This window comes from Lygodium microphyllum, chromosome 29 (genome assembly GCF_053477565.2).
Source record: "Lygodium microphyllum isolate KBCC chromosome 29, Lygodium_microphyllum_v1.1.10, whole genome shotgun sequence".
NCBI classification, from domain to species: Eukaryota; Viridiplantae; Streptophyta; class Polypodiopsida; order Schizaeales; family Lygodiaceae; genus Lygodium; species Lygodium microphyllum.
The window spans coordinates 56,280,629-56,306,424 of NC_141163.1; the positions used below are offsets into that span (position 1 = coordinate 56,280,629).

General features: G+C 40.7%; 1 protein-coding gene across 1 annotated transcript in view; it reads left to right on the forward strand.

Moving 5' to 3' along the window:
- The first annotated feature begins 7,857 nt into the window (after nucleotides 1–7,857).
- Nucleotides 7,858–25,796, forward strand: part of ACD11 (Glycolipid transfer protein (GLTP) family protein) — a 39,000-nt gene continuing 21,061 nt past the window's right edge. Inside the window, exon 1 of the mRNA XM_087670993.1 lies at nucleotides 7,858–8,208. Within this exon, the coding sequence (XP_087527119.1) occupies nucleotides 8,020–8,208 (189 nt within the window). The 5' untranslated portion in view covers nucleotides 7,858–8,019. The remainder of the gene's footprint in view (nucleotides 8,209–25,796) is intronic.

The window sequence follows — 25,796 nt, forward strand, 5'->3', positions numbered from 1 at the left end:
ATAAAGAAAAAGAAGAAAAGTAAGAAGATGATAAAGTGTTTTGCCTTCTCTTAGTCCCTCTCTCTCTCTCTCTCTCTCTCTCTCTCTCTCTCTCACACACACACACACACACACACACACACACACACACACACACACACACACACACACACACACACACACACACACACACACACACACACACACACACACACACACACAACAATGGAGGCAAGATGGTAGAATGGAAGTAGAGAAGGGCTGCACTAACAGAGCTTCCATAGCATGGATGCACCAAAAGGGTAAATACAACCAAGACCTCCCACCCTTATATAGACTAAGATTAGGGTTAGGGTTAGGTCACTTCTCTATGATGCACCCCATTTGCATTTTAGGTTTGCGCCTCTTTTGTGTTTTAGGGTTTGCACCCTCTTTTGTAAACCCTATAAATTTTTAATGTGGATAGCAAACCCATAATATTTAACCCTAAAAGAGTGAGTCCTCACCACCCAATCCTTTTCAAACTTAAAAAGGAATAGAGTTTATCCTAGAAATAACCACTTTCAAGCAATACACGGATATCAATTGAGTTATGAAATGTATAGCATTGAGTTTTCTTTCAAGAATAAAATCAATTGATTACATAGTAAAGTGAGGAATTGAAGACCAATCTTTTGTAATATTTGTTGCTATTAACACCAACCATTCCAAATCCTTATTTAAAAGAGAGAAACTCCTTTTCATATTTTTCATTATTAACACCAACCACTCCAAATCCTTCTTTGAAAGAGAGAATCTCCTTTTCATCTCTTCAAGATCAAGCCAAATAAGCTTGGTAGCATTCCATGTATAGCTTTGAGATTTTAATCCTTTCATGAATGAACTATGAGCTCTTTTGGGCCCTAAACAATACAATACTCTACCATTAGTGGTGAAAAATGAAGAGAACAATATAGATATTTTAAGAAAATAGGCATATTATCAGTCAAATACCATTTTTATAGCTAGTAGAAAATGTCTCCATGCATCTACCATAAGCTATGCACATTCAAACATAGAGTTCTCACTCCATCTTTCACAAAAACAAGTCTTTGAAACCACAATAAACCTGGCCATACATTTTTCTTAACCATTGCTACATTGAAATCTAGACTTTTAGGATTATTGCCCACAATATTGTTGAGTTGACATAGGAAATTTTTGCATTCATTTAATACTAAAGCTTACAAATCTATCAAATAGAGATCATAGTCCCAAATCTCATAGCCTATGACTTATAGCCACTTGAGCCCAAGATATAAAATGCTAGCTTTGATAGGAATCATCATGCAACAAGAAGTTCTGATATAATTTCTCGATCTCCTCACAACAATTGGTTGAAGCAAAATAGTGGTGCCACAAACACAATGAAATAATGTAAGATATGCTTTGAAACAACCATATTACCAACAACAAATGATAAAAAACATTATTCCAATACTTCAATTTGATTACAATATTATCTTTAATTCAAATAAATATTTGCTTCATTGTAATGCCTATCCCAATAGGGCAACCGAGATACATGATTATTTTAGCAAAGCCAATATATATGAGGTGAGCATGTTGAAGTCTTCCATCATCATCATGAAAAGGTCATCCTAAGGACTTTAATCTTGTCCTTAGTTACCAAAAATCCAAAGATCTTAGCAAAATTGGCATATAGATCTAACAACCTAGCCAAACTATTTGAGTTTTCTTCAATAATGTTGCCATTATTATTATGGAACATTTGCCTTGTAAAAAAAGTGACATCAAGAAGAGGGAGAGCCCGAATTATATAAGAAACCACCAATAGACCCATGTTACAAAGAATTGTATTAGCAACCACTATAAACAATGAGAGGGCTAGGGGATAGCCATGTCTAATTGACCTCCATAGAGAAAGATACCTTTTTTTAGTAGCCATTTATGCAAATTGTACCCATGACATTAATGAAAAGGGCCTTCATCATACCATAAAGCACCTCACTAAAGTTCATTTTAACAAAATAAAATAGGATAATATCCCATCTAATTCTATTATGGGCCTTATTTAGATCTAAATTTACAATCACAAAGTTCCAATATTCAAAATCTAGAGAAAGTGCCAAATTTAATATGGCTTCATGTATGTTCCTCTTATGCACAATTTGAATTGCATTTTGTGAATCCCCTAACTTAAGACATGCTTGATTAAGACAAAAGCCTTATATATAAGTTTATAAGAAGGATTGAAGAGACTTGATATCATTGCAAACTTACCTTCTTGGACTTTTTGGGAGAGACATTGTAATCCCAATATTCATAGATATAGATAAAAATTGCCCCTTTTTCTTACTTCACTCAACAAGTTGCAAATATCTTTTTTAAAACCTTTGCATAAAATGTGAAAAACCTTAATTGGGAGGTAATCTCCACCCAAATGCTTCTCTTTTATCATAGTGAAGATCACCTCTTTGATTCTCATGGACAAAGGGAGGTCAAAACTTAGAGCCTTATCAACTTGTCAAAATTGGAGCCGAAATTTGATTAACCCTTGACATAGGATCATCAACAACACAAGGCTAAACACCCATACTTCTAGCCAAATAATTAGAAAAGACCTCAGAGAATTTTTTGTATAATGTGTGCTCAACAACATCTTGGATTCTAACTTCAACAATCAGGTACTACAATCTTTTGATTTAATGGACTTGAAAAAAGAAAGGAAGATGAACAATCATTGACATGGAGCCATCTAGTTCTAGCTCAAAATAAATGACTTGATAGCAACTATTATCAATGCTTCTATTTTGGAATCCAAAATTTTAATTGAATCCTTACACCCTTCTTTTTTCTTCCAAATCTATTTAATTTGCTACTTAAAATTACTATTATTCAAAAATGATAAAATTAATTTGAATGGTGGGGGAACTAAATTCTTGGCCTTATCATCTAGAATACAAAAGGAAGCCCAAACAATAAAAATGATCTAATAAAGAAACATCACGACACATTACAAAAGCAGGGGAGAAATGAATTCACCAAACTCTACTTGATACGTATATTATATTAAGCCTCGCTACTTGTCATGAATTATCAGTGTGCTTATTTCTCCATGTAAATTGTTTCAAAGTGCCATTATGATCCAATATTACATGGGGTATTATAGCATCATCAAGTCTTGCAATAAGTAGAACTTCTCCCACATTTAGATTTCATCGCAATAATTTTTCTCTTAGATTCATGTGATCTATCAAAAGGACTTTCAACTATATTCTAGTCCCCCACGAGCATGGAGAGAAGACCAAAATCCTTCTAAGCTAACATCTCCCACACTTGTCTTTTGTCACTAGATTGATTGGGCATATAGACAAAGCTTAGAACCATTTCCATCCCATTGAATTTAATATAAACTAGCCACAAAAGAACTAGAATTGCTTCAATAAATGAGTGTTGGCTTTAAAAAACTCTTGTTGATGAATACAAAAATAACACCAAAATCTCCTTTGGATGAATCTTGAAGATCCTTGAAATCCTAACATAAAGGGCTAAATCTATAACTTATTGAGATAAACCTCCTTTGGGTGAATCTTGAAGACCCTTGAAATCCTTGAGATAAAGGGCTAAATCTGTAATACATTTGACCTCATGCAAAGTAAAAAGGTCATGTTTTAACCTTCAAATGAGCTCACATGCCACAAATTCCTTAGGGTTTGCATAAGAAACCCTCACATTTGAGACAACACATTCAACTTTTGCAAAGATTCTCCAAGGTCCTACATTCAAGAAAATCAAACAAAAATTTGCACTTTTCTTGCCAACTTCTTGAGAGATACATTCTCACTATTAGCACCTTTAGATTGGTTGCCACTCCTCACTTGTGCCAACTTTGTCTCTTTGTCATCAACATGAGTTTTTTTCTTTTGTTGCATGATAGATGATAGTAGCTTAAAAGGCTTCTCCTACTTATTAATGCATGTAGAAGTACTTTGTGGGTGATCTAATTTTGCTCCCTCACCTTATGTCTTTCTTCTTCTTCTTCTTTCTTATAATCCTTCTTCTCTTTTGACTTTTCTTGACTCTTTGTGTTCTCTTTAAGTAGTTCTTAGAAAAAAGATTGTTCTTCCTCCATACATAACATGAATAGGGAATAAATGAGAACTTAATTCTGTGGAACACTTCAATGCCACTTACTAACTAGATCCAAAGTTTTGAGTGGCTCCACTCTACATCCCACAGTATACAAGCCTTCCTCTCCTCTTTAGAGTTAATAAAGGGAGGAGGCACATATAGCACCATGCCAAGTGAGGAGGCAAAAATCCTAGCTTCATTTTCCAAAATACTGTGAAAAATAAGAAATGAGATCCATACAACACATTTAGATAGCAAAATTCCCTTAGGACAAAACCCAACCATCCATAGGGGACAATCCACCAAGTTCCCTCTCTATATTCCACAAAGTGAGAAAGCATTTAGTCTCTTTCCTTCGATGAACTAAGCAATACTTGAAAAAAACCACTTTCCACAAAACACTATTGAACTAATAATACCTTGCATGTAGCATAATCAATGTGCCTATCACATAAAGACTCCATAGCCATGGAAATGGGTGCATAATTCCTTCACTAACAATAAGACACCACTTAGCCGAATCTATTTTCCATAGTTTAGACATCATAGCTTGGAACACAACATTCATGTCATGGGAAGGTCACTTCACTCATTCCTTGTATGAAGTCACTTCCATGTCAACATCGTTGACATGATGGGCTTCAAAACCTTGATTACCTCTTGGGTATCTCGCAGCGTGTTGCAGGATGCTTCCCTTGCATGCAATAAGAGGAAGGATAAAGCCATGTAGGTACACTCAAATTAGGATCTCTTGTGAATGAAGCTAGAGTTTCCCTCCTTTCTCTCACTTGCTTTGTGTGGTGCATTATGTTATCTAAGGTAATGTGTGTGTAACTATATCATATGCATGTGGTATAATAGTCTAAGCTATGCCACAAGTCTAGATTGTTTTTGTGCAAGTGTGATGCAATTGTCTCAATTTGTCCATTGTGTCTCATGTGCTCCCATCTGAGTGTACCTTGCTTGCTTAAATCTACATCATTCCCTTTACCTAAAAATAAAAAGCAAACATCTCTTATGTTATTTATTTGAATATAATTTCTCAACCAAAATTATCTAGCCTAGTGTTCATGAAATTTTTTTTGGTAGCATATACAAAAACCTTTAACCAAAAATTTTACAAAGTTTTTTGAATCAAATTATATGTTTTTCATTTTTTAAACTAAAAATCTTGTAATATTTAGGATTCTAAAGCATTTTCTTTAAAATTTGAAGGCATCTATTAAAAAGGTCTATAAAGTTTAAGGTTTTAAACTTTCTTCTTCAAAATTTGGAGGTTTTTTTTACAAGTGAAGCTCATGAGTAGTTTTTACTTATCCTTTTTCTAGTTTTAAAATTGTTAAAATTTAAATACATTAAACTCAAGTATTTTTTCCATGAATTTGTTCAACAATGGTTGCTGATTATTAATTAGGTATTTTTCAAGAATTCAATGACAATAGAGGTGCTTGCTTTTGCTTCTCTTGTGTTCATGGTATATGGAGATGTAGTGGGACTATAGTTTCTCTTTTCTCTCTGTGACCTATGGGAGATATTTTTTCTCTATGACCAATCAAAGAGATACTGATAACAATGGTGCCAACCACAATGGAGCTGATTGTGTGTGTGCTTTTGTGTGATACATGTGATCTGTGCTTATATACAACACGTGCATTCTATCTATGTGCACATCTGCTTTTTTATCTATGTGTGAGAATGTGCTATGGTGCTAGGTGATGAGCAATATGGGGTATCATTAAATTATAGAAGAGGGATGTGCATTGTTCATGTAGGCAAGCTACCATATTAGTGCATAGAATTACCATTTAGAGATGTTGAAGCACTTATATGAAGATGCCCTACATCTTTATATTTTTTAGGGAAGTGGTTTTTCTTGTAAAGATAGAGATAGGATCGATGACGTGTGCACTTGGACTAACAAGGTTGTGGTTAGGTCATTTGCATTAGTTGTTAAGACTCCTTGCTATAGTTAGCAAAAGCCATCAACTAAAAAGAGAATGTTGTTGATGCAAACACTACCTCACCCCCTGCTTATGCTATCAATCCTATGAGATAAAATAAGTAATTCATTATGACATAACACCATTATATGGTTAACCAATTTGCTAAGTATAGTCATAGACCATTTTATTGGTGCTTGCTTTAGGTAGCTATAACACATCCCTCTTCTTTTGCTAATGTGTTGTACAGCTTATAGTTTTGCAAATACTCATACATGTAGCACGATAAGTTGGTTTATGTCATGATTACATGCTTGAATCCACCAAAGGCATGTGTAAACTTTAGAAGTGTGATCGCCACCAAAGCTTAGAATCAATTTCCAAAAGTCCGTTTTTACTAAACTCATTTTTGCAATACTTAATAGAATAGAACAATGCAAAAATGTACATATCCTCAAATGCATATGGGGGAATGACACTTCCCCCCATAGTTTACAAAACAACGACAAGACTTGTGCCAACTATTTGACATGCTACTTGAATAGCATGGTTTTATGCTCATATTTGTTACTACTATGCTTGCACAAGTTACAGTGCGATCTTGTGCAAATGGAATAAAATATCAAAAAATTTCCATGTCATACTTTAACCAAGTAATTTCTTATTTTGTTTCCCTATTGTAAGGTAGTATATTCATCAAGAGAACATCATAGGCCAAAGGCAAGGTTTGTGGCCAAATCTTATTAGCTTCATAAGCCCATAAGTCCTTTAAATATATAGTTCTAAAACCTTACATTCAACATGGCTAGATAACATTAAGCACAAAATCAAAATTTAAACTCTAGAAAAATATTTGAGACAATTTGCTTAAGAATGCAAATATCGTTTTAAGTAAACAAACTTGTTCACGCAAGGAATGAAGTCACTCCTACAATGAAGTATGGACTAGTTATCTTCGAATATAGAACCATAAATTGAACTCCACTAAAACATTCTGAAAACAAGTGCTTGTGGATAAATAGACAATAATTTAAAACCATATTTAATCATGATTTTTGTGTGATGAATAAAGACACTCCTCCTTATGTTAACATGAGTATAATACAACAACTAGTTTTGTAGAGGAGCTAGATTCGGGGGCATAATTGAGATCTTCTAGGAGAAGAAAAGCAATGGCTTGGAGATTTAATTGCACATGTTTCCTAGTTAGCATTAAACCTCCAAATTTTGTCAATATGCATAAAGCTATAATTTTTAAGATACACATTAGGGCTGGTTCGCACTAGCTCTTTGAGTGCAAATGGGAATGCAATAGGGTGTTGATTCCTTACAATCACGTTAGGGAGATGGGAAGCATTTCAATGGGGAAAAGTTTACATTAATGTTTTACAAAGGGTTGACTTTTCTTTGCTATTGATGGATGACTGCATCAATGTTTCATTTAATTAGACCAATTAGAATTGTTGGCACTGTAAACCCTACTAAACCTTCGCTAGAATTGCTTGAACTGCTCTTCTCACAAGTATTTGTAGGGGTTGTGGAAGGCTATCAAAACCCCACTCCTCCTTCACCGTGTAGGGGCGACAAAGCTTTTGTGGGGGAGGGGGGTTACCTGGCCCCTACTAGAGCTAGTATTTGTAGGGCTTGTGGAAGGCAATCAAAACCCCACTCCTCCTCCACCCTGTAGGGGCAACAAAGCTTTGGTGGGGGAGGGGGTTACATGGCCCCTACTAGAGCTAGTATTTGTAGGAGTTGTGGAAGGCTATCAAAACCCCACTCCACCTTGTAGGGGCGACAAAGCTTTTGTGGGGGAGGGGGGGTTACCTGGCCCCTACTAGAGCTGGGTGCCACCCGGCTCTTAGATAGATGATTGATTGCACTACCGTGATCATCATCAGTTCAGTGCGGAGGCAGCACGGGGAGAGAGAGAGAGAGAGAGAGAGAGAGAGAGAGAGAGAGAGAGAGAATGGCTGGATCAACGGACAGGCCGCTTCAAGAGATCGCGAAGGCTTTCTCTGATCTGGCGTCGGGCATGGGCAACGCGAACCCCCAAGTTCAGGTTTCAAAGTTTGCCCGCGCTTGCTCTCACGTTTCCATCCTCTTTGGCTGCCTCGGTTTTGCCTTCAAATTTGCTGAACGAGATTACGTCTCCAAGGTACATTCGCGTTTCGGAGGCATCGGTTTAGGGTTTAGGACCAGAGCTCTGATTTGACATTATGAGAGAGAGAGAGAGAGAGAGAGAGAGAGAGAGAGAGAGAGTGAGAGTGTGTGTGTGTGTGTGTGGGGGGGGGGGGGGGGGCGCGGGGGGCGCTACAGCATTACTGGGATGCATACCACCTACTTCTGTACTCTAACCTTCCAGTATTCTGAGAGTCTGCACTCTAACCATCAGTCTAAGAGCGAACCTGGAGGAGTAAGGCTCCACATTTTATTTCAGAATCGATCCCAAGAAGATATGCTCGTGTTCACTTGTATTGGCATTCCTGCCTTCTGTATATAGTAAGGATTCGTTTGGAGCTGGTTGAAGACTCACACTGTTAGAGGGTCATCTCCGCTATGGGCAGGCGGGACAAATGAGCAGCCCATCAGGCAGGTAGCGGGCACCCCAGGGCAGGTCGGACAATTGGGAACTTAGGCAGCGCAGGTTAGACAGGCAGGCAGGTCCGACAGGTCAGGCTGCAGTCGACAAGCAGCAGTCTGCTCATTATGGCTGTAGGTTGGCCATATTCATCTGTCTGGCCTGATCTATTAGTGGGCAGGTTGGACAGTTGGGCAGGCAGCGCAGGTCGGACAGGCAGGCAGCACAGGCAGGTTGGGCAGCGATCGGCTCATATATGGCTGCAGGTCGGCCATATTCAGCTATCCAACCCAAGTGCTGCGTTTGCTGATCAGGAGGAGACTTGTGGATCTGATTTTGCGAAGGAATCAGCTGGACTAGTGGTGAGAAGGCTGCGTTCTGAGCTTTTGAAGCATATTTTGCATTGTCATCGCCTTTGATGGTGAAGAACTCAATGAACGAGTGGAGGAAGTCTTAGCTGGTGTGTTGTTGAAGTTAGAGGGTGACTAACCTAGAAGCGTGACAAATTTGAGGTGGGAGAGGGATGTTTAGCGACATAGATTTCCAGTCTCTGATGGACCTCAAGGTCCTTGTTCTACTTGCGCTTCCCCAAGCTCAAAAGCTAGATGGAGACAGCTTAAGCATCCAGAAGGTGATGATGGAGGTCCTATTGGAGTCATATGATCTTATGGAGTTGGTGACTGAAAAGATCTACCGTCCAATGGTCAAGGATCTTAGAACTGTTTCTACTTTTGAGAGAGAGCTGATTTAGACAAGGGTCAAGTGCATTGGGAGAAGTTGAATGCTCGCATCCACTCTTTCATCTCTCTCTCATGCATACCGATGGTCATTCTGCATGTTAAGCATATGACGGGTGCGCATTAGATATGGCTGCATTTGGAGTAGCTTTAGAAGTGGATGATGTGCATGAAGCAAGTGTCTATGGAGGTATGAATGCAGATGTTGGATTCCAACATTGCTCCATGAAGGATCACATTAGCAAGCTGCAATAGCTGCAATAAGAAATTCTCAATGCAAGAAAGGTGATCTCCTCCAAAGATATGGTGGTTGTCTTACTAGCATAGTGACCCGCTCGGTACAATGGGTTTTATTCTTCTTTAATCGCTTTCGGATGGGTTGATATCATCACATGGGAAGAATTGGTGCCCATGGTGTTTGATTAGGAGGATCGCTTCAAGCTAAACTCTCCACAGAAGGGGAAGTTGGAGGCTTTAATAGGCTACAATTCAAATACAAAGAATAAGGGTAAGGAGAAAAAACGGAACAAATCCAAGGACGACTTCAGTAGCCACAAGTATAGCAAGATAGAACATCGAGTTCTCGACGCCAGATATTGTGTGCAAGAGCATCCTCATTTGTGGTAGGTTTACAACCCTATAAAATCTTGGCAAACGAATCTAGTTGGCTTGTATCTTGGCTGGGCTTTGTGTGCCCGTTGGTGTCTCGGAGAAGTGAGTAATGTTTGAATCCTGCATAAGTTGATGAAACCACTGGGGAACAACAACAAACTCATCTTGTTGTGATGGAAACTTAGACCTCCGTACCCGTGATGCACGTGTTGGGATAGGGATTCCTCCTCACTGGGTGTAAGGGTACACCCCCCTCATTAGAAAAAAAGGGGTCCCTTTCTATCGGTTCAATATCCTTGGGAAAAACTTGAGGGGATGGGGAAGGAGTAGAAATACTTGATGAAGAAGAAGGAGCCGGCAAGGGTTGATGGGGAGCAAATGAAGGAGAAGGAGATGGAGGAGGAGGAGTCATAGACGAAGATGGCGCACTAAATGATAACTAAAGGATAGAAAAATCTTGACAATTTGGCAAAAGAGGAATAGTTGCCACTTCACAAACTAGGACGAAAGAGTTGTCACTTGACACCAATGGTGATAAAACCCCCCCTAGCACGCATGTCCTTAAGCCAATCATGTTGTCAGGTCATATGTGAAGAGGCTCCATTGTCTATGAGCCATGGCTTCTTCTCAATGGAAGAAGCAAGTGCTGTATCTTCGACCTTGAATAGATGGATGAAGACATGCTTTATAGTAGCTGGGGGAGCGTTAGGATCTTTGGAACCTACCTTTTGGCTTCAAGTGGAGGAATTTTTGCCAGCACTTCTTCTCCAAATGAGTACCTTTCCCACGGTGTGGGCTCTTCGCCTTGGACTTCTTCTTGTCCTTCTTGTCTTCCTATTGCTTGTTATTGTAGGCCTTCTTGTTGTCCTACTTGTTTCTCCCTTCGGGACCTATTGTAAAAGTCTTTGTGAAGCTGAATCCACTTGCTTTTGTTTCTTTGAGTTGCTCATTGTGCTCTAAGACAAGTGGAGTCGGCTCCCAAAGAAGTGTCACAAAGTCTAGAGGTAAGCAAGCTGGTGTAGAAAACATCGTACTTTGGAGATGGCAACCGGGTAATTAGAATCATTGCCATGTCCTTTGATGAGATAGTTCAAGGAAGGGATGCAAGGTCATCACATGTTCTCCAACTTATTGATGTGATCCTTCATAGGAGTATCATCAACATAGAGTATCTTGAGTTTCTTCTCTAGGGTAATACGATGGGCAAAGGTCTTTTCATGGTAGAGAGAAGAGAGCTTCGTCTATTATTTGAAATCTGGGCACATGTACAAGAACAAAATCTTGTAGACTTGTGAAGAGAAAGGATTGAGCTCGAGAGTTAGAGCTGATTCCATAAGGTAGCGTGGCCAATCATAGAACCAATACTAGGATCCTTCATTGGACGAGGAATAGGGATGGTAACAAAAGATCATAAATAAAAGGTATCAAGGAAAGTGGCCTTATAAGTCAAACAATGCATAATCGACTACACCAATCGACTGGCGTTATATCACAGGGAGTAGTTCGACGCATAGAGTAAATCTTCTTTTGGCAATGAAAGAACTGACACTTGTATTGAGGGTGCTGCGATAATGGCTATGCAAGGGATGAAAGTATGGGCCCTGTGAGAAACATGTAAAGAAGTGGAAGGGAGAGAATGCTGCTTGGATCTTCAAGACTTGTTAGAGTGAGGGTGCTCTTCTATTTTCATCTCGCTTATTGTGACACTTTGTTTGTTGGGGACATTTATCTTGAGAAGAATAGAGAGACTCTTTGTCTGTGTCACGAAAACCATTGAATTGTTGGGACTCCATAGCTCTTATAGACTTGCAAACACACTAGAAAAATTTCTCTCTTGATGTTAAGCATTGTAACGACAAAATGCATTTTCCTAGCATTGAAACCCGAAATGCTTGAAACTCTTGAAACGTTTCACTGAAACATGAAATGCCCTGAGTGAAATGGTAGGCTAAAATAGAATTTTTAAACGACTTGAGGTTTGCGTTTTTTTTTTCCAGTGGCTAGAGAGTCACTGAAAATCTTGCCACTGAAAAAGAAATGCAAAGAGCGAGAAACTCTCTACTACTAGTGTGTGAAGGGAGGATGCGTGGAGTGGAAGCCTGCTAGTGGAAGCAAGAGCTATAGTGGAAGAAGCAAGAGAGCAAGAGCAAAACGCATAGGATGTGGGAACTCCAATAGTCTCAATGTATGACCAGCCTTCCCTTATTGAAACGTCATTGCTAAAGTGATAGTGATGGGCGTCCGCCATGTGCAGTGTACAAGTATGCGAGTATTGTCAATGTAATGAGTACATGGGTGGTTAGGCACATGCGCCTGTACCCCCAACCTTTACGAGGATTAGGAAATTGTCATCTCATCCAGCGCCTATCAGTTTCCTAAGGAAGGTAAAATGCTCCATTAAGAGACTTTTAGTGAGCAGATCAGTAGAATCTTGGTCAGTTGAGATCTCGACAAGCACGATAGACTTGTCCTCAATGACCTCTCTGATAAAGTGGTAACACACCTCAATGTACTTTGTCTTTGCATGGAAGATTGGATTCTTGGCCAATTGAATAGCACTCGTAGAATTCGAATGCAGTATAGGGATCACAGCCAACATGCAAAGAAGAGCAGTGTGAAGATAGAGAGAGTCAATGTAGTCACTCATGAGAATGATAGTGGCAGTGATGTACTGTTTGCTTTTTTTTTTTAGTGCACACTCCTTGATTGTAGATTTTGATGATGACATGCACACTTGGATTCTTGATTCAGGTGCTTCATTCCATGTAACGCCACACCTTGAGTGGCTTTCTGACTTCAGTGGTGGCAGATATGGTGTTGTCCACTTGAGGGGCAATTATGCATGTGACATTGCAGGAATTGGAACTGTGCAGTTAGCATTTTAGTATGTTTCAGTGTTCACTTTGTATAATGTGAGGCATGTACCCTAGCTCAAGAAGAGCTCGATAAGCATAGAGTAGCTAGATGATGAATGCTATCATATCACTTTCGGGGATAGCAAATGGAAGATATGTAAGGGCTCTAGGATTGTTGCTAAAGGCTCTAAAGTGATACTCTGTATCCATTAGATGTATCTAGTGTGCGTGATCATGTTGTTGCCATAATGGAGTAGCCAGGCGTGTCTTTGTGGTATAGCCGGTTGGGGCACATGACTCAGATCGGAATGAAAGTGCTTTCTCATCTGGGTTATTTACCATGTTTGAGGTATGCTGATTTTGACCATTGTGATCATTGTATTTTTGGCAAGCATGCTCAAACATCGCATAAAAAGTCTATTTCATTAAAATCTTCACCCTTAGAGTTGGTACATGTAGATGTATGTCAGATGCTAGGGTTGTCTCTAGGGGGACATACACATTTTATCACTTTTATTGATGATGCCACATGCAAAGAATGGGTTTATTCGATCCGTCATAAAGATGAGGCTTTGGATAAGTTTAAAAAATTCCAGGCACTTGCTAAAAATATGACCAGCAAGTCATTAAAGTGTATTCGCTTTGACAATGGTGGGGAATATGTGCTCACTGTCCCTTATAATCCATCCCAAAATGGTGTCGCAGAGCATATGAATAGGACTATACAGGAGAAGGTCCGTACCATGCTGGCTCATGCTGCATTACCTCATGGATTTTGGGCAAAGGCTGTTATGACAACTGTACACTTGAAAATTCAGTCACCACCAAATAGTTCTTTGGGAAGGAGAGTCCCTCAAAAAGTGTGGTCGGGCAAGCCACCTTTGTATACACACTCGAGAGTGTTTGGTTGTTAGGCATTTGTGCACATATGCAAAGAACAACATAACAAATTGGAGCCAAAGTCTTGTAAATGCATTTTTCGAGGATATGGTGACGAGGGAGAAATGGGATCCTGAAAAGAGGAAAATTGTACGTAGCAATGATATAATCTTCTGGGAATGTCACATGCATAAATAGCTCGAAAAGACAGAGAAAGTGAGAAGGGTTGTGTTTTTAGAAGAAATACCTGTAGGACAGCAAAGAGTGCCTGCTATACAGTAGCAAATACCTATTGTAAATGACCCTATAAATGTAGGGAATGATGCCAAAATTGACCAGCAAGAAGTTGCCCACGATATACCACAATTTCAGCAAGAAAATGTGCCATTGGAATAGTCGAAACAGGCAAGACAACATGTTGAACCTTTTGAACAACAAGTTGTTAATGCAGATTTGCAAACTGATCAGCTAGCAAACACTAATCATTGGGTGTGTAGGTCAACTAGAAATACCAAATAGCCAATAGCTTTGTTCCTTGTGCAAATTATGTTGTTGATTATGTTATGTTGATAGATTGTGGTGAATTGTCAGGCTTCAAGGAAGCAATGGACAGATAAGATAGCAAGAAATGGCACAAAGCTATGCTGTTAGAGATGGAATCTCTTAAGAAAAATGGTACTTGGGATTTGGTGCATTTGCTCAAGGAGCAGAAAATCCTACCATGCAAATGGGTTTACAAGATGAAGGGCATCTCTGGTTCCTCACCAAAGTACAAAGCACGGCTTGTTACCAAAGGGTACAAGTAGAAATACGGGATTGTCTTTGATGAGATCTTTTCTTTTGTTGTCAAAATGATTACTTTCCGAACCATATTGGGCTTGGTTGCATGTGAGGATATGAAACTAATATAGATGGATGTAAAGATTGCTTTCTTACATGTTGATCTGCATGAGGATATATATAAGCAACAACCGGAAGGCTTTATGGCTAAGGGGTAAGAAAAGATGGTATGTAAACTCAACAAAAGCTTGTATGGGCTGAAACAGGCACCGCGTGAATGGTGTCATAAGTTTGATACATTCATGCAATCTCAAGGATTTGAAAGAAGTCAAGTGGATCACTGTTTGTATACCAAGAAGGCAGGCAGCAGATGGCAGCCTTATTATACTGATTTTGTATGTGGATGACATGCTGATTGGTAGTAGAATATTCATGCGTTAGACACATTGAAGTATAACCTACATAGCAGCTTTGATATGAAGGACCTTGGTGAAGCAAATCATATTCTTGGCATGTATATACTTAGGGACAGATTGAAAGGTCTTCTATCTGTCATAGCAGGAATATGTATCCAAGTTTTTGTAGTGTTTCAATATGGAGGGGGGAAAAACAATTGGTGTATTGTTGTCTCTATATGTGAAACTCAATGTAGAAGACAACACTACATTTGATGATGAAAAGGTTGAAATGGCCAAGGTCCCGTATGCTTCAGCTGTGGGTAGCTTGATGTATGCTATGGTTGCTATACATCTTGACATAGCATTTGCGGTGGGAGTGGTTAGTAAGTACATGGCACATCCTGTTAGAAAGCATTGGGAAGCAGTGAAAGGTATCATGAGATATCTCAAGGGCACAAAGGATTTGTGTATCTGCTTTGGAAAGTAGAAAGCATTTGTCACTGGCTTTTCGGATGCAGACTATGCTGGTCATACTAATTGCAGGAAGTCTACTTCATGGTATGTATTCACCTTTACAGGGGGAGCAATTTCCTAGATCTCTAGGCTATAGAAGTGTGTTGCATAGTCTACTACAGAAGTATGTGGCTGCCATTGAGGCATGCAAGTGTTAGCAGATTAGTCAGCTCAGGTGTGAGTCTATGTTGCAGAGGTTGTGGCCTTTTTGTAGTATTTTTTCTCGCATTTTTTGGTGCCCCATTTTAGGGTTGAGGAGCATTTAATGCTGACCGACTGCATTTATTGCTCCCCCCATTTTATGCCTATATATTATTGGGGCTTCTCCTCCTCTAGTGTACTTCAGCCATCATTTGTGGATTCTTTTGGGGAGAGAGGAGCCAATGCCAAGGTACCCACACAGCCAGTGACTCACTGTTGTATGTTGCTGTCTCGTGTTTGATATGGATTCCATTTCCCGAGCATACATCTAAGTTCTCATCTATATTTGTGTTCATTCATTCATTCTTTCTCTTGTCTTGTGTTTCAGCAGTTTATTTCAGCATGTTGTTTATGCTTCCATTGCTGCACCACTTTTGACATGGTATTAGATTTCCGGTTGTGCACACCTTGTGATGTGTTTTATTGCTGATTTCAAGACTGATTTACCCCTCTGCTACCTTGGCGCAGATTTTGGCTTCCATACTCTGCATTTTGATCAGCATCTGCATCGCCTGTCTGTCCAACACCTCCGGCTGCTTGTGTTTTTCTCATCAGGTTACTGGCGACAGTTTCCTACACGTGCCTCATCTATATGTCTATACAGATGCATAGGATCCAGAGAGGGACATCCCTGATGCATCGACCGAAGTCTGGCAGGTACAAATCCTGGAGCTAGGATTGACATCTAGGTTCATGGTGGGTTGGTTACTTGACAAAGAGTGGGAGGCTTTCGTCTAGAGCCCACATGAGGGAACACTTTGGCGGTTCTAGCGGAAGGCGGGGATTCCATGGTCACATGTTCAGAGACATGTTTGGCAGATTGGTCTTGTATGTTCTGAGTGACATAGGTGATATAACACAGAGAGTTGCTATTATTCTTCTCTATTTTTAGGTGGTGCTGTTATGATCGACATCGACGTCAAATACTCTCTGAGGCATCTTGGTGGTGGGCTGGCCACTCACTGCTTGGATATCCATGGTTCTTCTTGTGGTTCTACGTTGTATAGTTTATGATTCCCCATCATTGTACTATTGTATTGTATTAGATCACCCCTGATCTGAGAGAGGGTGTTAGCAGATTAGTCAGCTCAAGTGTGAGTTTGTGCTGCAGAGGCTATGGCATTTTTGTAGTATTTTTTCTCGCATTTTTTGGTGCCCTTTTTAGGGCTGGGGAGCATTTAACGCTGACCGACTGTATTTATTGCTCCCCCCATTTTATGCCTATATATTGCTGGGGCTCCTCCTCCTCTGGTGTACTTCAGCCATCATTTGTGGATTCTTCTAGGGAGAGAGGAGCCGGTGCCAAGGTGCCTACACAACCAGTGACTCATTGTTGTATGTTGCTGTCTCGTGTTTGATATGGATTCCATTTCCCGAGCATTCGTCTGAGTTCTCATCTATATTTGTGTTCATTCATTCATTCTTTCTCTTGTCTTGTGTGTTGTTTATGCTTCCATTGCTGCACCACTTCTGACAACAAGGAGGCTTTATGGCTTTTATATTTGGTAGGAGAGCTTGGCATTATTGAGACTCCTGTCCTCCACTGTGATAGTCAGAGTGCTATAATGCTAGCATAGAATCTCGCCTTTTATGCAAAGACGAAGAACATACGTGCGAAGTATCACTTTATCAGGGATGTACTTGATAGCAAAAGCATTGAGCTTGTCAAGGTACTTATAGATAATAATCTTGGAGATCATCTCACGAAGGATCTTTCAGTAGAGCAGTTTGCTCATTGCCGACAGATGATGGGAGTTGGATAGTATATGTGTATTTTGATTTTGTACCTACTTAGACTTAGTTGATTCTTTTCTCAACCTTAAGGTACGTTGCATTTAGGTGGGAGGTTGTTGGGAATAAAGGGCCATCGTGCCTTTTATACATGCTTGGGTGTGAACACATCCTTAGTACTACTTTAGTACTTTACATATAACTATCACAAAAATCTAAGAGCGGTACAACTCTTTGTATCCACACGTCGTGCATATCACTCATTCTCTCTCTCTCTTCCTTTGCCATTGCCATTGTTGAACATCGAACCTTCACTATGCATCGGCCACCACACTTGGGATGTATGCTCAGAATTGAGGGCCTAGGACTTCCAGCAGTTGAAATTGAGGAATTTCAAGGAAATTCAAGAGGATAGCTAGCCAACATCAAATTTGGGGTTGAATTTGTCTTTCAAGGTGTAGGGTGAAGGTCAATCCCCAAGCAAACCAAGGGCAAATACTTTTAGAAGCTTGCTAGTTAGTTTGGACAGCTGGAGGCACTTGGATTAGTGGAGGAGGTTAGAGGATCTCAGTTGTACTCCATCCATTTGTAATATAAGATAAAGAAATACCGCAAGGGATGCCAATTTTGGGGCCAACAGGATGTCCAATGCCCCAAATTAATGTGGTAAAGTGTGCATTTTCAGTTTACGTGAATTTTAAGCTTGTTGTAACTAGTGCTTAATTAGGTTATTGACCACCCTATCTAAGAAGGAAGGCTGTTTTCAAGGTTCCATTGTCGGATACCATTAATCCCCTCGAATTGGTGGGCTTGAGGCACCTAATCGAAGGTCAGAAGCTTTTCTTTAGTACTGAAATTGTATTCGGCGGAGGAGTATCGCAAGAATGTCTTCAGATAGTGAGATGGGATCAAGTAGGGATGATGCCTCTCGTTCTGAAAATTCACAAAGTTTTGGGGAAAATGTAATGCTTGATCTTGGACAAGGCGCATAGCATGGACAGCAAGTTAATAATGTTGGTTTAGACCAAAATGTGGGTCCTTCTAGGCCTTTAGATCAGCTGAGGACAACAACTGAAATGTTTATGCAACTGGCAAATGATCCTCAATTCGTGCGCTTTTCGAACCCCCTTAAAGAAGGGCAGTAAAGGTAACAAGAGGAAATTGTCTTCAAGATCTTCGGGACATCAAGATGCATCGAAGGAAGAGCCAATATAGCAGCATAATGTTCCAAATGTGGGTAGTGAGCATAACCAAATGGTGCTAGTGAGGGCAATTGATGCATATGCAAGGCCAAGTGCCAATCAATGCTTTTTGGATAACAGGGCATGCACGCAATGATGGGGCTAATGCTATTGTGGGCTTGGGACTACATACAGGGATGTATGGCAAAACTCCTTACAGTATGCGGCAACCAATGCGTGATATGAAGGTCCAATGTATCTGGGTATGGTTGGTAATATGCATAATTCCATGAATAGCAATGTTGGCATAATGTTGGGGCACAAAGTGGCAAGTTTGGCAATGCATATATCTAGCCCATTGTGTTTGGTGTGAATAAATGCTTTAAATGCAAAAATCACAAAACCAATCGTACGATAAAGCATAGATTAATAAACCCAGAACACAATTAGGGTTAGGTTTAGGATAACTTAGAGACAATGAACACAATGAATAATAAAGTGAATGAATAATGAATATACAATGCTCATGCTGCAAACACACTATACAGTGAATAGTGAACCTCAAACTCTTGTATCTTTGGGATCAAGGTAGAGGTTATGAGCTGTAGAGTGTATCGTACTCTGAATAGATCTCGAATTGTAGCAAAGGCAGCTTCCAAGTGCCGAACACCATCAAACGCAGCCAAGGAAGGTTGGATTTAATGCAGACGACAATGCAGGAGAGAGAAAGACTAAAAACGTGAGTACTTGAGGAGAGAAAAACTGAACAACAGTTGTTAGATGCCAACGTAGCAAATAGAGGTGAGAGAATGTGAGGGGGACAGCCAGAAATTGAAAACGCAACATTCAAAGGAGAAAGAAGATCATGGTGACAGTTTCCAGTTGATGGTGACAACACTAGATGTTGACGTCAGCATCAAATGCAACAACAAACTATGGGCAAAAATTGCCAAGAACTTGATGAAGGCTGTATATACGTGGTGAAGGTTGGAATTAGGCACTAGATGGTAGCAGAGGGTTGGGGGAAGCTCTAACCGCCATGTCCTCCAAGAATGGGATGTGGGTAGCAGAGATACAACTCATGAAACGTGCAAAAACGAGATCAAGGGAGAGTGGTGGGCTGCATGCCTATTTACAGAAAGTTTGACCACCCAAATTAGGGTTTTGTATGTGGGACATAATAACTCTCTAGGATTGTGTTTCTTTTTAAAATAAGATGTTTTCTTCATTAATTAAGCATATTTTGGGGCTGTGTAAGTTAGACTTATGCATTTTTAGCTGAACACCCGCTCTCAGGCCCAAAATTGAGCCGTGAGAGCACATCGGTTGCCTAGTGATCTACCAAGACTATAGAGGAGATGACTATCTTACCAAGGGAGCCCAAGTGATTGCCCTAGAGAAGCTAGGGCATCGGAATAAGGGTGCGCGTCGGTTGCCCAGGGGCCTACCAAGTCGTGCATAGACGGATAGAATCAACAATGGAGAATGGACTTTTTGGTTTCATTTTGTTTTTTTTTAATAGGGTTAGTGGTGTAATTTGAATAAAAGATTTCACATTAAGTGATGGTTTTAAATTAGTTTTCGTTTCATTGAGTCATTGTGCCTCGAGGGATGGGAAAATAAGGATGGATAGCCCCACTATCTTTATGAAACAAGCAAAACAATCCCATACACTACTAGGATAAGTGCCTAGGGATTTCTAAGAGTGTGTGCGTGCGCGCGTGTAAATAATATGGAGAATATATGGAGAGAAAGATAAGACGGGTAAGCAAACAAGATAGGCAAAGCTAGCATGGAAGCATAAGAAAAAAAAATACATCTAGAAAAATCATCGACGATAAAAAAGAAGTACGGTGTACCATTTAAGGCGGCAATAGATGTGGGACCACAAACATCTACATGAATGAGCCTAAGGGGTTCCACAGCATGAGTGATAGACTGCTGAGAAAGTGTGTATGATGCTGCTTACCTAGCTGACATGCTTTACAGACCTCTTGAGATAGTCTTAGGTGTGAAAGGCCCTCAACCATTCCTTGACCCGACAAATCATAAAGAGAGTCGTAGCCAAGATGCCCTAAGCGAAAATGCCAAAGATGCTCAGAGTTTGTAGGCTTCCGTGTAGTGGCTAAAGCCCAAAAGCGATGGGACTTTGAATCATCGGCAGTCGGCTTAGTAAGAAAGTGGGTCATGTAGTAAAGGCCATTAGGTTGTGCCTTGTTGTGAGCAATCACAACTTGTTTGAAAGTCTAGGACCTCGATTATGGTCATTGTGAAGAAAACTCCTCGTCCCAACTAGCAAAGCTGCTGAATGGATAACAAGTTCACCCCAAGTTGGGGGACATGATAGACATCATTCAACGAAGCAAGATTTGGACCCAAATCAATGGGAAAGCTAATGTGACCTTGGGTGTGAATCTTGATTGAGGAGTTGTTTCCTATGCGGACACTCCTAGCTGCAAGGGCTTGGAAAATGAAAATGGCCGCTCAAGGAGTCATGTGATGGGTAGCTCCACTGTGCACAAGCCAAACAGGTACTGAGTGTACCAACAATGTGTTGGTACACAGAATAAAATGTATTTATACTTAGGGCATATAAGGGTGTATTCATATGTACAACTGAATAGTGTATGTATACTATACACGGAGGTCAAACGGGCCTTTATCCCAACAACCTTCCACTTAAAGGTCCGAAGTGAACCTCTAACCAACTCCCACTAGTCGTATGCAATGCTCATGCTGAGCTTTGCTTAGACTTTTAGTGAGAACATTTGTAGGGTTGTCTTGTGTTTTGATCTTAGTCAATGTGATTAGACCATCTTCCAGAATCTGTCTGATAAAGTGATATCGCACATCTATATGCATTGTGCGTGAATGATACGTAGCATTCTTAGCTAGATACACAACACTCTGGCTATCACATCCCAAAATTGCAGTATCCATAGACATGCTGAGATCCTTTGCAAGTTTGCTCAACCATATAGCTTCTTTAGAAACTTCAGAAGCTGATATGTATTCAGCTTCAATAGTACTTAGTGTGATGATGTTTTGCAACCTGGAACACCAAGAAACGGCCCCACTAGCAACTGTAAAGACATACCCACTGGCGGACCTATGAGTGTCCAAGTCACTTGCCATGTGTGTATCACTATAGCCCTGCAAACTAAGTGCACCCTGCCCATAGCAAATATACTTTCTTTATGTACCCTTTAGGTATCGAAGAATACGCTTGATAGCCTCCCAATGTGTTTTGCCAGGGTTTAACATAAACCTGCTAACAACTCCCTCTGCATGAGCAATGTCTGGACGAGTAGCAACCATAGCATACACATAGTTACCTTCGTACGTCGTACGGTATTCTGCGCCCCCGCTTTTACTCCGCTTGCCTGCATGGCACTTTTTCGGGGGTGGGAAGCCTTGGATACCTCACCCCACCGCCTTTTCTAGCCATGCATTTCCCTTCCCAGCCCTCTTTGGATTCCTTCTAGCTGGGAGTCCTCTCTTCGACCGTTGACCCCTCTTAGACTGTTTGAACTTTGACCCTTCTCTCATCTACAAAAGGTGCTCCTCTCTTCCATGCTTCCACACCAATTCAGCAAGCACTTGTGACTTACCATTCTCATCTTTCTCTCTTGAATCTTGATTCTTGAATGGACTTGTGATTTGTCATTCTCGAATCTCACCTCCGATCCTCTCTTTTCGCACCCTATCGAAGCATTTGCCAATCTCAAATCTCATCTCCCATCCCCTCTATCTTGCACCCTATCAAAGCATTTGCCATTCTCATCTCCCATCCCCTCTCTCTAACTCTTGCTCTTTCAACTTTACCCCAACCCTAGGGCCTCTCAAGTCTCCCTCTCAACTTTCAAGAGTCGAGACTCAAGCATCTCTTTCTCTCCATAACTCGTGAGAAGCAGGAGGCCTTCAATTTGCATGCGATCCATGTGGAGAGGAACACAAAGAATTCCAACTCTTACCATTGGACATGCAAGCATTGCGGGAAGCACTATACAAGTGGTGCAACTCGACTTCTCCAACATCTTTCCAAGACGAAGGGGCAAGTTGCTCTATGCAGGGAGATTTCTAAAAATATTGCGGAGGAGATTCTCGCCAAGATGAGCGGGGGATCCACAAGAAGAGGAGGAAGTGGCTTATCGGCACCAACTCCTATACCTACTAATGAGGAAGCATCCAATGTGGGCGTATTTTCAACCGATGCGGGAGAGGCCTCTACCATTGGTAGTGGGGGCTCCATATTTGCATTCGGCTCCGGTAAAAGACAGAGTGGAGACTCATGCGGTGCCGGAGAGAATTGTCTCTTTCTCAAGCTCCCGGTCATTTGTATGGATCGGTTGCCTTTCTTAGAGAAAGGCAACGACTTGCAGACATTGAAATTGCATGTATGGTGATTGAGTGCTATCTTGCATTCAATGTCCTAAAGCAAGAGCAATGGAAGAAGATGGTAAAAGCCATTGCCAATATGGGTCTATATGAAGGATGGACCGGTGTCACATACAATGACATGAGGACGAGAAAGATTGATGAAGAGAAGGAGAGGATTGATAGAGTCCACGAACCTATTCGGGCCACATGGATAAAATATGGTTGCTCCATTCTCACCGACGGATGGAGTGATCGTAAGAAACGGGGCATCATTAACATACTCGTCTTATGTCTACACGGCACTTACTTTTTGTGGGCCGTAGATACCGGCAAGAGGAGGAGAAAAATGACGGGCGCATTCATCTACCGCCACATTCGACTAGCTATCATTGAGGTATACATTGCAATTAGTGTTTTAAATTTGTTTCACTTTCTTTCATTATGATAGTATTATGATTCATAATTGAAATTTGATTTATACATAACTTGTAATTTGTAGGTGGTTGTAGGTGGGCCTCTCAAATGTGGTGCAAGTTGTTACCGACAATGCATTGAATTGTCGGTATATGGGCCGTTTGCTTGAGGCCGAGTTCTCTATGATTGTGTGGACTCCATGTAAAAGTCATTGTTTGGACTTGCTCATGGAGGACATTGGAAAGCTCAAGTGGGTGAAGAAAGTGGTCCACAAAGCTACATCCATTGTCACATTCTTTACGGTAAAGGTAAAGGTGCTTGTGATGTATTGTGAGCATAACACATTGGAGTTGAAGAGGCCTTCTTCAACTTGCTTTGCTTACATGTGGTTATTGCTGGAGCGCCTTTATGAGGTGCTGTAACGTGCTCACCTATCGACTGTCCAAGCACGTTTTAGTTGATATCAGAGCGAAACTTCGTAATATTGCATGACTAATTAATGTATGGTTCGTAGACATATCCTAAACAGAATAATCTGAGTGGTATGGCTTGATTGCCAGGCACCTTCTGTACCCACGAATGCTGACATGCAATAGAAGAAATTTCTTCTCAAGCAAATTAAGGCACCCGAGTTTGATGGAGGAGGGATAGATGTCGCAGCAGAGGCGGAGACATGGATCGAATCGATAGATAATTATTTCTCTGCTTCGGGAACTGCCTCCATGAATCAAGCAATGATAGCCAAACTTAAGCTAGCTGGCCAGGCTCGGTTATGGTGAAAGCAATGGTGCAAAGATCAAGGTATTTTTGAAGTTGTTGTCACTTGGGCTCAATTGAAAGATGCTATACGCGGACGATACCTTCCGTCAACCTACTAGACTTTGAAGATGAATGAATTCTTCAAGTTCAAGCAGTTGGAATTAACCTTGGAAACTTACTACTCAAAGTTTGTAATCCTACTAAAATATGTGCCACCTATGGATATTGCACAGCAAGTATCCAAGTTTTGCCATGGCCTAAACACTCCTTTGAACCACCGTCTTGAAGCAATGTCCAACGGACTTGCAAGATGCATTACTCCGAGTGAATCCAATCGTCCAAGAACTTAAATCGGGCAATTGTAGCAAAGATGACTCTCGAGATCGGGGTAAGAGATGCCATACGTGCAGAGAGATAGGGCATATCCGTAGGAGATGTTTCTACCGTCAATGCTTCCATTGCAATGAGCTAGGTCACGTCCAAGCAGACTGCCCTGACTTAAGTCCAGAAGACATTGAGCCTCCAAGAAAACGAAGCTACACAGGTACAGTCTATGGATATATGAAATCAGACGAAGACGAAGACCTAGAATCTACAACATCTCCAGGCATCTTCTTCACCCACGAATGCTGACTTGCAAGAGAAGAAATTTATTCTCAAGCAAATTAAGGCACCCAAGTTTGATGGAGGAGGGATAGACGTCGCAGCAGAGGTGGAGACATGGATCGAATTGATGGATGATTATTTCTCTGCTTCGGGAACTGCATCCATGAATCAAGCAATGATAGCCAAACTTAAGCTAGCTGGCCAACTCGGTTATGGTGGAAGCAATGGTGCAAAGATCAAGGTATTTTTGAAGCCGCTGTCACTTGGGCTCAACTGAAAGATGCTGTACGCGGACGATACCTTTCGGCAACCTACTAGACTTTGAAGATGAATGAATTCTTCAAGCTCAAGCAGCTGGAATTAACCCTGGAAGCTTACTACTCAAAGTTTGTAACCCTACTAAAATATGCGCTACCTATGGATATTGCACAACAAGTATCCAAGTTTTGCCATGTCCTGAACACTCCTTTGAACCACCGTCTTGAAGCGATGCGTCCAACGGACTTGCAAGATGCATTACTTCAAGCGAATCCAATCGTCCAAGAACTTAAATCGGGCAATTGTAGTAAAGATGACTCCCGAGATCAGGGTAAGAGATGCCATATGTGCGGAGAGATAGAGCATATCCGTAGGAGATGTCCCTATTGTCAATGCTTCCATTGCAATGAGCTAGGACACGTCCAAGCAGACTGCCCTGACTTAAGTCCAGAAGACATTGAGTCTCCAAGAAAACGAAGCTACACAGGTGCAGTCTATGGATATATAGAGGAATGAGATGAAGACGAAGACTTAGAACCTACAACACCTCTTCAGGATGATTAGAAATCCTAGAAATTTTGCCGACATGAAATACAACTTGTATTGGAATAAACTTTACTCTTGTAACTACAGTTAACCTGAGTAATATGAGTTGCATCTATTTTGAGCCTAGAACTTGTAAACGATTAGAGATACTCTGGCAAGGAATGACAGTTATAACTTGCAATGAATTTTTCTTAAGTCGTTCCTTCTCAACATATAGATTGGGCCTTACCAAAATGCCAAAGCTTGGAAGTATTCTTTAATATTACAAGCAAAGCTGATTGTCTATGGAGCTCAGTCTTGAACTAAGAAAATGAC